Source organism: Sapajus apella, unplaced genomic scaffold (genome assembly GCF_009761245.1).
Source record: "Sapajus apella isolate SASKATOON/1434 unplaced genomic scaffold, GSC_monkey_1.0 scaffold36, whole genome shotgun sequence".
NCBI lineage: Eukaryota > Metazoa > Chordata > Mammalia > Primates > Cebidae > Sapajus > Sapajus apella.
The window spans coordinates 28,965,352-28,979,124 of record NW_022436976.1 but is presented as its reverse complement, the minus strand read 5'-3'; the positions used below and the strand labels follow the sequence as shown (position 1 = coordinate 28,979,124).

The 13,773-nt window shown below is 41.7% G+C and overlaps 1 protein-coding gene across 2 annotated transcripts in view; it reads right to left on the bottom strand.

Moving 5' to 3' along the window:
• Positions 1–1,939: 1,939 nt before the first annotated feature.
• Positions 1,940–13,773, bottom strand: part of C8B (complement C8 beta chain) — a 38,267-nt gene continuing 26,433 nt past the window's right edge. Inside the window, exons 10-12 of one of the 2 annotated variants that reach the window (XM_032296855.1) lie at positions 6,014–6,167; positions 4,495–4,563; positions 1,940–2,304 (exon numbers count right to left, since the gene is read on the bottom strand). In XM_032296855.1, the coding sequence (XP_032152746.1) occupies positions 2,153–2,304; positions 4,495–4,563; positions 6,014–6,167 (375 nt within the window). In that variant the 3' untranslated portion in view covers positions 1,940–2,152. Of the gene's footprint in view, positions 2,305–4,494; positions 4,564–5,130; positions 5,339–6,013; positions 6,168–13,773 lie in introns of those variants that run through there. The other variant, XR_004274663.1, reaches the window with a different exon arrangement.

Here is a 13,773-nt window from a genome sequence, read left to right as displayed (position 1 = left end):
TTTATTTTGTTTAATTCTTACCCTATGTTTCAGCCTCCTCCAAAATGCATTTGATTGCAGAAAGAGCCACGTGGGGAAGTTCAGCTCACAAATAAGTATATAATTATTACACAGTTTAGCAACGCCTGGGCGTCACCCGGGTATTCACCGGTGCTCCAAAATTCAATTGTCTCTCCTTCAAGACCATATTTAATAGGATAAACAATTTCTGCTAAATGCAATAAATGTGAACCTGGGCTGTCATCTCCATAATCAACACAAATTTCCCATTAGAAACAGTGGCTGTGATTGAGATTCAGAATTTAATTTGGCAGCGCTCACTTCAACGTGCTAGTGTCAGCTTCATGGGAGCCTCCCATCAACCAAAGACAGAATCGCTCTTCCCTGTCTCGAGAGAATCTTAAAATAAGATAGATTATAACTCAAGACAATTATACAGCTTCAGTATAATGAAAGAGATAAAACATTATTGGATTATTCTGTTGAAATAACAGCAGACGGCCAAGCAATAATATTAAACCAAACAAGAGCCCAGACCCGTCAGCTCAATTGCAGGGGCCATGGGGAAGCAGGAAGGCGGGCAGGATCGCCACACTGGATGCAGGAACCCCTAGCAGAACCATAGCAGCTACCTCTGATAGCTGCTCTGTGGACTCAATTCCAGATAGCTAGTTGGGCGAGATTGCTGTGTGCCAGTAACCAAAGCTTGGTGTCATATGTTAAGGTCTCAGGCCCCAGCATCAGACCCAATGGTAAACTCTAAGCAGATGATTTAGCTAAAAATCAATGGGCTGAATCAACAGGATGAACGAATTCACCTTTAACCATCTGCTTTTTACCCCGCCAACTTTATTTCAACAAATTCACCTGAAGTACTTCAATCAGACAGGAGGAGCTCAAGAGCAAAGAAAGACTTCCGGGATGTTTTAGTGTGATGGAACGAATGAGAGAAATAAAGCTTAAATGCTCACTTGACAATCCAGAAAATTAAAATTTTATTTCTGGTAGCCCAGAGAAAAATTGTCTTCTTATTCTCTTCTTCAAGCCTCCCTCCATACCCGCAAAATGGTATTTGCACAAGAGTGTAAGTGAGCAAAGTAGAAAGTACAGTTTCGTGGAGGAGGTAGGGAACCATTTACCTTGCACATACCCAAAGCCATCCACTTAAAATTCTCTTTCACATATTTCCTCTTCCAGCCACCATGATTTTCTCTTCTTTTTCAACTTTCTCTCCTTCAGGGATCAGTTTCCTTGGCTCTTGTCTACAGCTCAGGATCTTCTCTGGGAACCTATCCATGCCACTCCTTTATGAAGCACAACAATTCCACTCTGCCCCAGAACTCCTGATGCCAACATGCACAGCCACACCCTTCCTATGCTCAGCATCCATGTGAGCTGGGGGACCAGGATCCTCTCTCCTCAGAAGGGAATGGCTGGAGATTTGTCAATCACACACAGTAATTTCTGCTGCATTTTGTTTCATGAAAAATTATTTGTTAATCAGATACTCATTTACTGAGAGGTGAGAGAGTATCATGATTAAGAACTCAAAACTCTAGAGCCTGAGTTTACAGCCCAGGTCTGCCACTTTCTGTGTAACAGTGGACAAATTGCTTAAGTGCTCTAAGTCTCAGTTCCCCCAGCTGTTACAGCATCTACCTTATAAGGTTGTTAGAGAATGGAAGGGATTAGTACACAGAATTCATGGCTGACACATAGTAATCATCCAATAAACAGGAACTACCATTATTATTGAACAAGACCTTGTACTCATCAAGGAAAGAAAAAGTTAATGTTCATTCATTGATTCATTATTAAGCACCTGCTATATGCCAGTCACAGCTAGAGAATGGAACTGAAATGTGAACAACTTCCTGGCTGGTAGTCAATATGAGTGAAATAAAATTGTAGTGTGAGTAAGGTGAGGATTACAAAGATGCTTAAGCCTTTAACTCAGTATTTATTTAAATCAACTTGCATTTTACAGGCTAATATCTTTATTTTAAACAGCTTCCATGGCACTGCCTCCTGTCCTTCTACGAACCCCAGGTGGAAGCTGGTGTAGGGATGAGCTGGCCTGGGTGCTTGAGGGCTCAGGCCTCTCACTGTATGCATCCCGCTGCTGTATCATCTGCAAGGAGCATTCCCATCGCTAGCAGTTAAGTGTTTCTGAAGCAGGGCCTGAGCAGGGGCTGCCCCCATTTTGAGGAGGTGGATTGTTACACTGCCTTTGTCTTGTCTTACGTCCTCCAGAGCATGAAGACCAATTTGACCAGCAATTCCACTTCCCATCAATAGGGATACCTATAAGAAAGAAGGTCCACAAACATCAGTTAGCCCTTCTTAGATTTCTGGTGCCTTACTGGGATTGGATGAGGTATGTAAGCCAAAAGGTTTTGGGAGTCTGAATCTCTGAGCTCCCTGCTGCAGTTGACTGGCCAGCTTCCTGGCTATTGTACTTGTCATGCTCCTGCCTACCACAGGGCCTTTGCATATGCTTTCCCCCCTTGCCCAGAAAACTCTTCCCTCCTCTAATCACCTGGTCAATCCAATTCACCTCTTGGATCTCAGTGAAAGTGTAATTTCCTCAGTTAAAAACTTCTCTGACCATCCCCAACTCCCCGTCAACTGTGACTCCTAACTCTCCATCAATTCCTTGTATCTTAAGTTATCTGAGCATTTTGTAGCAGTTGTTACAATTTAAACTTTAAAGGCGTTTATGGGACAATTCAAAGGATATTGGCCTTCCTTTCCAAAGCACAATCTCCATTGTGACAGGGGCTATATCCAATTTGTTCACCCAGCACCTAGGCTGGCACACAGGAGGCCCTTACTAAACATGTGTTAAATGGATGGATGGATGGATGGATGGTTGGATGGATGGATGAATGCTTTCCAGCTCAGACAGTTTCCAGCTATGGGATGCTGGATAGGTACCTTCTTCTCAGCTTATATAATGGGAGCTGTGTTATCTACTGTGAGCACTGGATGCTGTAGATGAGGTGACAACAGACATTGGTGCTTTCCACTTCCTGACATTTGGCTTTCACTTGAGGATTTTTGAATGTTGGTGAGATTGGTAAGTCATCAATGACTTCAATCATATCATGTGTCCAGCTTTGCCATTATCTCACAGTGTAATTCTGGGTAAATTACTTAAAAATGAGAGAGCTAGAGTGCATGGTTTCCAAGGGCTCCTCCCACCCATAGGAATCCTGTGGAGGTGTGACTGCACACTCACTGGGAAGATGACTGCTTGAGGCCTAGTTGAGGTGAAAGAGGAGAGGGTGGACAACCTTAAGTGTTTCACTGGGAACATGAGAGTGCAGGCAGGAGTTTCAATTAAAGGCTGTGGGGGCAGACCACTGTTTCTGAACCTGGGTTTCTACATTTCCTAACTGTGTGACTATGGGCATGTTAGTGACCCATTGAACCTCAGGTTCTTCATCTATAAAATGGGAATATCAATGATATCTTCATAGGGTTGTCATGAGGATTAAAGAATTTAATATATATATATAAGATACAAAGTAACAATGTGCTCTTTAAAAAGTAACCAATGTTTATGTTGCTTTTCCATTGCATCAGTTATCATTCCAAGTGCTTTATATGCTTTATTACAAACTCAAGGCAACTCTATGAGGTAGTTAATATGATCGTATTCATCTTACAGGTGCAGAAACTGAGGCATCAACAGGCCAAGTATCTTGCTCCAGGTCACAGTTATTAAATGATGGAGATGGAATTTCGACCCAAATTGAGTTTAAGCACTCAGCAAGATGTCTAGTATACAGTAAAGTGTCCAATAAATGCTTGTTGTTTGTTTTACATGTGCCATTTCCATATTGAACAGTATCACCAAAAAGTCGCAGAAAGGGATAAAAGTGAGAGAGGAGTGAACGGTTGAGGACTCTTATATGTTAAACTGGCCAAAAACTTTGAGAGCTGGAAGGGAGCTTCATGGTAGTTGAGTTTTTCATTTGTTAATTCAACATCTGTCACTGAGCAACAACAGTGCCTGGCTACCGAGACACAGAGGTAAATGGGACATAGTCTCTACTCACAGACACAGGGGAGCTAGCTAGACACGCCAACCCAAAGTACAATGCCTAGAGAGCTATAATAGATATATGTTCAAAGTCCTCAGGGAGACAGCAGGAGGAATTAGCTAATTCTTTGGGGATTAGAGGAATTTTTGCAGGGGAGGGGTATCTATGCTGGAATTTGAGGGCTGAATTAAAGCACGCTAAGCAGAAAAAGAGGGTAAGCATTCCAGAATGACCCAAAGAGATGGCTTGCAAAAGCCATGCATTGATGTTTCTCTAACATGAAGCACTCTGAGTTGTAAAAAATAAAGAAATACGGGACAATCAAGGGCCAGGAGGGAGCTCAGGTTTCCTAGTATCCAGCCCCACACTCCACACCCGCACCTTATTCTTGTTCTGGTGAATTATTCTCTGGATCTCCCCAGAGTTCTTTTCTCAATCAACTTACTCTTCTGATAGGAGATCTCACAGGCTAGGCCTTGGAATCCAGCAGGACAGATGCAGTCACAGCGTGATTCTGAGAAGACAAGGCAGAGAGAGTGTGAATCATGCCAGGTGGAGCAAGGAACTCCTGGAGCTCAGCCCTCCACATCACTGCACTTCCATCAGGTTAAAACAGAGCACATATTTAGTTAAATGGCTTGCTATAGGCAGGTTCAGTGCCAGGAATATCCACTCCTTTCCTGAGGGCCTTTACATGAAGGGGTGTTGATTGCCATCCCTGGGAATACATGGAATTGTTGAGGACAATTACTCATTAGCTGACATTTGACCCATACTTAAATGCTTACGGTGCCAGAAGCTACATTAGCAGTCATTGAGGCCAATTGTCATTGATGTTCAATTTCATCCCAAATAATTGCCTAGCCTAGGCTTGAATACCTCCATGATGGGGAACTCATTACTCTCAGATGTCTCATCCAACTTTTGGCCAGTAATGACTCCTTGGAAGTGATTCCCTATGTGAATTTGTAACCTGTCAAGGAACTTCTCATCTGAATCACAAGAAATCTCTTTACAGGATTGTCTGTCAAAGGTCAGGCCCTGCAAATATCTCAGTCTCTGGCTCCATATTGTACCTCACCTTCACTCTCCAGCCTCAGGTGGGTCCGAGTTTCTAGGTCCAAATTTCACACAAGGCAAGGGAGATTTCAGCAACCCTAGATTAAAATCTTGAGCTGATGAGCTGACCCCGCTTGTTCAGAACTAACCCTCACATAGGGGTCCTTGTGCTGATAGCAGAACTTCTAGGCCTTATGCTCTCACTTATGTCTTCTCTGCTCATGTTCATCCAGTCCAAGGAGCCAGAGACATATTCCTTAATTCCAGTCTGCAACTAGACTCTTTCTGCCTGAGAATACATCTTCTTCTATGTCTCTTCTGTGGAGCTAACTTCATCCACTGGGCTCTGCCTTGACTCCAGTTTGTTCCCTGAACTGGACTTGCTGTAACCATCTGCTCTGGTTGCCCTGTTTTGTGTGTTGGCTGGCCTCTTCCTCAGAGTCTTGATAGCCTATCCCAACAAGAGCATAAGATCCCAGGCCCTCACCCCTCCCAGTCTGCCCTGCCCACTCCAGTGACCCCAGACATGACTCTTGAGTTTAACAATCAAGCTCAGTGGCCCATCCTTGCTGCCGCCCCCAAATCTTGTTACCTATTAGTCAGGACATGCACATAAGGCTTCTCCTGGTCAGCCCAGGTCCTCTTCCGGGTAGAGATTCTCTGAGTCTATTCCCACTCCTTGCTGCAGATCACATGATCTCAGCCTGCTCCTGTCTTCAGCTTAATGATACTGTCACCTGCAGTACCCTTTGGGGCTAGAACCCAGGTATACTGACAGCCAGACCAATATCTCCCAGTGGACTAAATTCTGACTTTTTGGACAATAGAAGCAGGCAAATGGCTGGCCCCTGGCCTGCTTCAGATTATGGCTTCCACAAGGGATACCAGCTGCTTGAAAGTGGTACCTTTCAGGACAGGGACTCCATTCCCTTGGCAGGGAGCACACTGGCAGGAACTAACTTCCTTCTGGAACTCCTCCAGTGCCTGCTTCATGTTCTGCCTCACTGTGCTGGAATAGGCAAAATCTGTGGCTGTCACTAGTTCATACAGAGGCTCCACCTGGAAAGGGAAAAGGGAATTGATTTCAAGAGAAAAACATTTATCAAGTAGAAGCGTAAAGCAAAACTACAAAGGAATGGACCGGGATCAGTGCACAGAGACCACATGTGGATTCCTATGGGACTAGATGGATCTCCCATCTTCTCTCTGCTTCCCCTTAGCTGATATACACAAATCAGCTCACTCAAGTTCAGGTCAACAAACACTTAGAATACTTGCTAAGTGCTAGGCATTAAGCATAAAAAATGAGTGAGATAAAATCCCTACTCCCAAGAAACTCAGAATCTAGAGAGAAAGAGAGACAAACACACCAACAGATGGTTGCCACATGGTGGTTACAGGCACCAGCAGACTCTTGTAGAAAGAAGCAGGTGAGAGCAGAAAAGAGTGGATGGTTCATCTATCTTTGGTGGGGCAGAGAAGGCGATTTTCCAGCAGCTCTTTGGAAGGATTATAGGAGTTCTGTCCCAACATCGCTACTCCCTCCAAACCTATTAAAATCATTCCCATCCTGCAAGAGTCACCATCAGGAACTTTCCAGAGCTCTAAAGCTCACAGAACACCTTCCCTCCATTAATCATTCAAGATACTGTCTACACTACCCATCTGATACAAATCCCGTGTTTCTGACTGCTCCTTTATGTTCGATACTGTTTTTGTTTTGGTTTGGGTTTTACGTGCAGAATTCCACCCCCCCCCCTTTTTTTTTCTTTTCTGATTAGACTATAAGCTCCTGGAGATCAGGGCAATGTCTCAGCTCTGTGTTTCTAGGGTCCAGGCTCCAGCTAAGCAAACATAGTGGCTGGATGGATGTAGGGGATGAAGGGCCTCATTAGGGTAATGGCAGGGGGCATGGATGAGAGAGTATGGCTGTCAGAAGCATAGAGGAAGAATCAGCAGATGCGGCTCACTCAGTGGGCATGGCAGTGTTTGAGAGGGAGAAGTCACAGATAGATGTGGCATTGCTTGTGAGTTAGAAAAACCAGAGGCACAGTCCAAATAGGTGGTTAAAAATGTTCCCTCTTGGCTCAGGTTTCAACTCCAGGGCCAGGTTCCTCTCCAGATTTTGTTTGTGATTCTGCCCTAATCCAGCCCTGGAGAGTTTAGGGTCTCTCTAAATGCAGGCAATCATGACTAATAGAAGCCTCCTGTGGGAAGAAAATTGCTTCCATTTCTTAATGCATCTGATGCTGACCTTCGCTCCAGTGGGCAAAGCAAGGCCCCTTGGTGGTCCCATTGTCTCACCATTTTGTGGTCAATGAATTGATCTGAAGGCTGTTTGCAGAACCATCCAACCTGCTGGCCACACAAGGGGTGGGGGTGGGAGCTTGGAGAGAGAAAGAGGCGAGCTCTCTTTAAACCAATGAAGAGCTCCTCCAACAATCTGCTTTCGCTCCCAAAGCACCTTGAAAATCCGCCATTAACCACAAAGACATTTTCCTACCAGCACTGAGATTTGCCACAAGGAGACAGAGGAAATGAGAGGCCAAACTGGAATAAACCTTCCATGTATACTGTGTCCCGGGAGCTGTGTGGAGGGCTACAAATGTGATCCTGCTTCATCCTTAAAAAGTAGCAATTATCAGCTCCATTTTAAGGTAGGATAAGTAATTTGATCAAGATCACACAATTCATAATATGGTATTACCAGGATTCTATTCCAAAACCTGTGTTTTTCCTCTTAGTTCACAATGATTGTTGATAAAAATGGCTTGATTATTCCCATTTACAATCTCCCTCCTAGGATTCTCCAAATTTTGCAAGCTATGGTTTGACTTGCAGCTTAGCATCAACTCCTCAAGACTCCACTTTTCCTTTGTAAACTTAATATAGCACATTCGTCTGTTCTTTGATTCGCTGCTCCTTTTTCCTGTCTTTTTTCTTCTCTCCTTTGCTCCTCCCTCCTTACCTTCTGTCCTCCTTTTCTCTTCCTCTTTCTTTCCCACCTACCCCCCCAAACACACAGTTCTAACCACTCACATTGATCATTGGATTCTTAGCATACCTGCCCTTGTGAAAGTTTTCTTTTATCCTATTGCAGCAAAGAAATGGTGAGCACTGACTAAACTCTACGCAAGTTTCCATACTAAACCTGGGTGTTCTTAGTGATAACAAAGAATTGTTACCATAGCTAGCATTTATTAGGTGCTGAATTAAATACTTCACACACATTATCTAACTTAATCTTTACAACAATCTTATGAGTTAGTTTTTTGTTTCCTTGTTGTACAGGTGAAAAAGCTAAGGCACAGAGACATTAAGTAGATTGACAAAAGTCACATCGCTGGTGAGAGGTGGAAAAAGGATATGACCTGTTATCACTGTGGTCAGCTTTCTTTCAGGATATATTTTTTGGCAGGTAGATGGACCTATCCAGAGGATGGATAGGTAGCTATTTACACCAAATTGGTGGCATAAGGGCAATTTTATGTCTCACTTTCTCCACTTAACATCAGAATATGAGCATTTTCCCACATGATTCAATCATCTTTGATAAAATGATTTCTCACAGCTTCAGAGTATCCTTCTATATGGATGAGCCATAGTGTATTCAACTCTTCTGTTGGATATTTCCTTTTTTAGGACATTTGCTTTTTTTCTTTCCCCTTTTGCTACTTCAAGTAACAAAATAAAACAAGACTTTACACATACATCTTTACCAACTTGTCAAATTATTTCTTTAGTAGATTCTTGCATTGGGGGTTGTTGGATGAAAACCTGTGAACATTTTTAATGTTTTGGATATATCTGCTTAAATTCTGTTCCTAAAGAATTGTATCAAATTGTATTCCCATCCTATTTTACAAAAATATCCATCTCATTACTGTCAATGCCATTGAGTATTGTAGACTTTTAATCATTGTCAATTTGATATGTAGAATATAATACTGCAGTGTTACTTTAATTTTTATTTTTTATGATTACAGAAGTTAAACATTTTGTATCTTTATAAGCCAAATGAGAAATGTTCATCTCCTTTGAGATGTCTTTTTCTTCAAAACGGTATCATTCCCTACGTATTAAGGATCTCATTTGTGGTAAAATTATTTTTTTGGTGTGTTATCAGCCATTTAGTTATATTTGAGGGTTTTCTTTCTTTATCTTTCCTTTTTTTTTTTTTTTTTTTTTTGAGAGGAAGTCTCACTCTGTCACCCAGGCTGAGCGCAATGACATGACCTCAGTTCACTGCAACCTCCACCTCCAGAGTTCAAGCAATTCTTCTGCCTCAGCCTCCCAAGTAGCTGGGATTATAGGCACACACCACCACACCCAGCTAATTTTTGTATTTTTAGTACAGGTGGGTTTCACCATGTTGGCCAGGTTGGTCTTGAGCTCCTGACCTCACGTGATCCACCCACCCCAGCCTCCTACAGTGCTGGGATTACAGGTCTGAGCCACTGCACCCCTCCAGATTTTCCTATTTGAAATTCAGGATTTATTTTTGCAGGTGAGTTCTATCAGTCCAAATCCAAAATTGTCTTTCCAGGCATATGATGCCACAACATTTGTATTTTAACCATTCCCTAGACCAGGGTAATTTGCTTTGAGAAAATCTTTGAGTAATTTGCTTTGAGAAAGGTCTAAGAGCCATTATTACTGCTTTAATTAAAGATTTCAGCTTTGTTTCCTTCTGGGTACATGGTTAGGCTGCCACTCTTGCTCTCTTTGAAGGTAGGTTTGCAATATGACTTGTTTTGACCAGTGATAGGTGAGACGAGAATGTCACTTCAAGCTTGAGGCTTTCCAAACAGAGTGAGGTGACTTGTCCTACTCCTTTACTATCACAGCTGTGGTCATCTTGGGAGCACATGACAAGGTGCAGCCCCCATCATCTGGATCTGTGAGCAACTACATTGAGCAAATCCACCTTGCCAACACACTTTGGACATATGTGATTGAGAAATAAACTTTTGTTCTACCAAGCTACTGAAATGTGAAGGTTGTTTCTCTGCATCATGACCTAGGCATTATGTCCTGATCTCTGTGTGAGCACCATTCATTACCATATTTTTTCCCTCCTGCCCTGGGCAATGCCAATAATTCATACAACGACCTCTCCATCAGCATAGGTCCCAGTCCACAACCTAGCTATTTTGACTAGCATGGAAATGTACATGGATGACAGACTTTGTGACAAGGATTATCAGTTAAAGACAGGACATTCCGTTATATTTTAATTTGAGATTAAAAAAACAAATACTTTTTTAAGTTTAAGTATATCCCATGCAATATTTGTGAGATACTTATACTAAAAAAATTATTCCTTATTTATCTGATATTCAAAAATTGAACTGAACTTCCTGTGTTTTCATTTGTGGAATCTAGCAACCTTTTATGTGACTTCTTTAATATCTAAAATGTCTTTGGAATTCCTCAGCCATTAATGACTATTTCACTAGGCCACAAGTTTTTCCTTCAAGACTTCACAATTGTGGCTCCATTGTCTTTAAGCATTTCACATTGCAAAGAATTCTAGGACCAGTTTGACTTGTATTGCTGTAGGATATATTTGTTTCTAAAAGTAAACATTTTCACCAGGATGTATTTCAGTTTTGTTTTATTTTCAGCACTTTGGCTTAGTTTTCAATGAGCTGTTCATTCTGTGTTATCAGCTCAGGGAAGATTCTCTTCTTATGTTTTGATTAATGTGTTTTCACATGTAATCTTGTCTCTTTCTTAGAAAAAAACCCTCTGTGTTTTAAGATTTCTATTCCTGTACTCTCTGTCCATCATATTTCTTTTCTGCCATTGTTTTAATTTCCTTGTCTCTTGCATGTTTATAGCAGCTTACACATCCTGTCTCAATTTTCTGCAGTGTCAATTCTGTCCTTTATAACTTTCAACAATGCGGGCTTTAATTCTGCTATTGCATGTTTGATTTCCTGTATTCAGCCCCTTGTCTTTTCATCTGATTAGTGTCTAAACACCTCAGCTTTTATTTCATAAATTCTTCATTTTCTTGGATTTTATGAAATCACAGAAAATGTATTCTAAAATTTACTTCTATTTTTCTGTTTTTAAGACATCATGATTTCCTATATCATGAACATAATTTCAATCTTTTGTGTTCATATATCTTTTTATATATTCATTACTGTCTCTCTCTCTCTCTTTTTTTTAAGTCCTTAGCAGAAATTTCTTAAAGATATTTTCTAGTTTTCTTGCTGTATAAGAGGAGTGTTTATTTTATTGCAAGTTCTGCCAGAGATGATCAGCCTGTCTCTGATATATATTAAAACTGTTACCAAATGTATGTGTTTTAAGAACCCTACCAATATAGTCTTTTTTTATTGCATTTTAGGTTTTGGGGTACATGTGAAGAACATGCAAGATTGTTGCATAGGTACACAGGTGGCAGTGTGAGTTGCTGCCTTCCTCCCCTTCACCTATATCATTGCTGTCTCTTAAGTCTTTGAACAAAGAGCTATCTATGTCTAAAGTTTAAGAATGGGTTCCTCTGTGGTCTCCTTCCCTGCCTATATGCTTCTATAGAAATCATGTTTTAGGTCTTGAGCTTGAAGACTGGTTTACATAATTAAGCCTTGGCTAAAACTGTTGCATCTAGAAATTGTCTACTGAGCTCTGCTGTCCTAAATCAATTGCCACTCCAGCTACCTGGTAAGCTGGCTTTGCAGAGAAGAATTATTCTGACATAATGTGAAGCCATCTGCAATTTCTTCTTGCCAGAAAAGAATGCTTGTGAGAGTAGGATGCCGGGAGTATGGATTTCCAACTCAGGGTAGGAAGGTAGAGAGGTATGTGACAACCTTCAACGCTCCTGCCTCCTCCACTCCTGCAACACTCCCAAAACATCTGATTCTCTAACACATCCCACATCACATCACATGCTTGGCATTTGACGTTCCCAGTGCCCAGGCAGGCACATTTAACTGATCTGAGTAACCAGGGCATTCCTTTGGTTTTCAGTTTTTTAAAAAAGATTCAGGTAAGATATCACAGGAAGAATAGATAAAGGCTAGGGATCTATTTTCCCCGAACTCTCTGTTCTCTCCCATGACCATCTGTGATGCCCGACCAATGCCACCATGGCATCAGCCAAGCCCAGATTTCTCAGGAGCTCCTGCAGCTCAGCTGATTTTATCCTTCTCATGTTTGCCAGCAACTGTACCCTAAGTGCCACTGATGAATAAGTGCAAAGGAGAGGATTTGAATGGCAGCCTTCTTGTTCTGCAGAAACTATGTATTTAACATGCAAATAAATAAATCACCCGGGCTGGGGACTGCAGAGTCTCTCATCAGAGCTCCAGCCCCTCAACCCTCTACCTTGACTGCAAGGTGGGATCTCCAGGGGGTGGGTACTGGCCCAAAATGACTGCACAGACACTGGCAAGAACAGCATGGCATTAAGATGTGCTATGGGTACCATTTGGAAGTCCCCACAGTCAAGAACTTACCATTGCTGACATGTGTGACAGTCCTGGCCTAACAAGCATCCTTTTAGTTTAACATTGTGAAATCCCTCTAGTTTGGGTGACAAGTGGTTAGAATCATTATTTTTTATTCACCAAGCCCACAGGAAAGTCTAGAGGGGAGGGAAGAAGTCAAAGCCTTTTGTTTGAACCGAATAGTCTCTTGAACAGCCAATGATGGATGCAAACTCTCTAGCCCTCGATTTTTGACAATCACAACATGGGGATAAGAATAGTTAATTTGCTGACGAGTGTGGGGATTAGATAAAATAACATTTCTAAATATTAGATGAAAAAGCATTTCTTAAGAGGGTCATGAATATATTAAGTGATCAAGACATACTAGTTGTTGTGATGTCTTATCTTGACCTGTAAGATAATTACGTGTGTGTGTATCTTACTGTAGCTCATAGACCGTATGTTTTATCCTTGCATCTTCCTCTATTTTCCCCTAGTACCGTATTTCCTGTAGCATAGCAGAAGTTTACCGACTATTTGTTGGTTGAATGCATAATGTTCAAATGAATACATAAATGAGTGATTCTTTAATGAAACAAAAGGAATATTAATTATTTAATTAAATTGATTAATGAATTAAATTAATATTTCTTTTATTTTATTAGAGAGGCTAGAAGCCAGGCACAGTGGCTGATACCTGTCATCACAGAATTCTGGGAGGCAAAAGTGGGAGGATCACTTGAGGTCAGGAGTTCAAGACCAGCCTGGGCAACATAGCAAGACCCCCATCTCTCCAAAAAAAAAAAAAAATTAAATTAGCCAGGTGTGATGGCATGCACCTGTAACCCTGGCTACTTGGTAGGTACAGGCAGGAGGATCACTTAAGCCCACGAGTTAGAGGCTGCCGTCAGCCAAGATCATGCCACTGAACCCCAGCCTGGGCAAGAAAGCAAGACCCTGTCTTTAAAAAAAGAAGAAGAAAAAGGAGCAGACTAGAATTAGAAGCTGATTGTTAGTTTCCTTTAGCAACTTGGAGCCCAAGTGAAAGGGCATCGAGGGTCTCTAGGTAGTGCTGAGCAGTGTGTTATAATTTATTTATTTCAAATATATTTTCCTTTTTTTTTTTTTTTTGAGACAGAGTTTTGCTCCATTGCCAGGCGCCAGGCTGGAGTGCTGTGGCATGATCTCGGCTCACTGCAACCTCCGCCTCCCGGGTT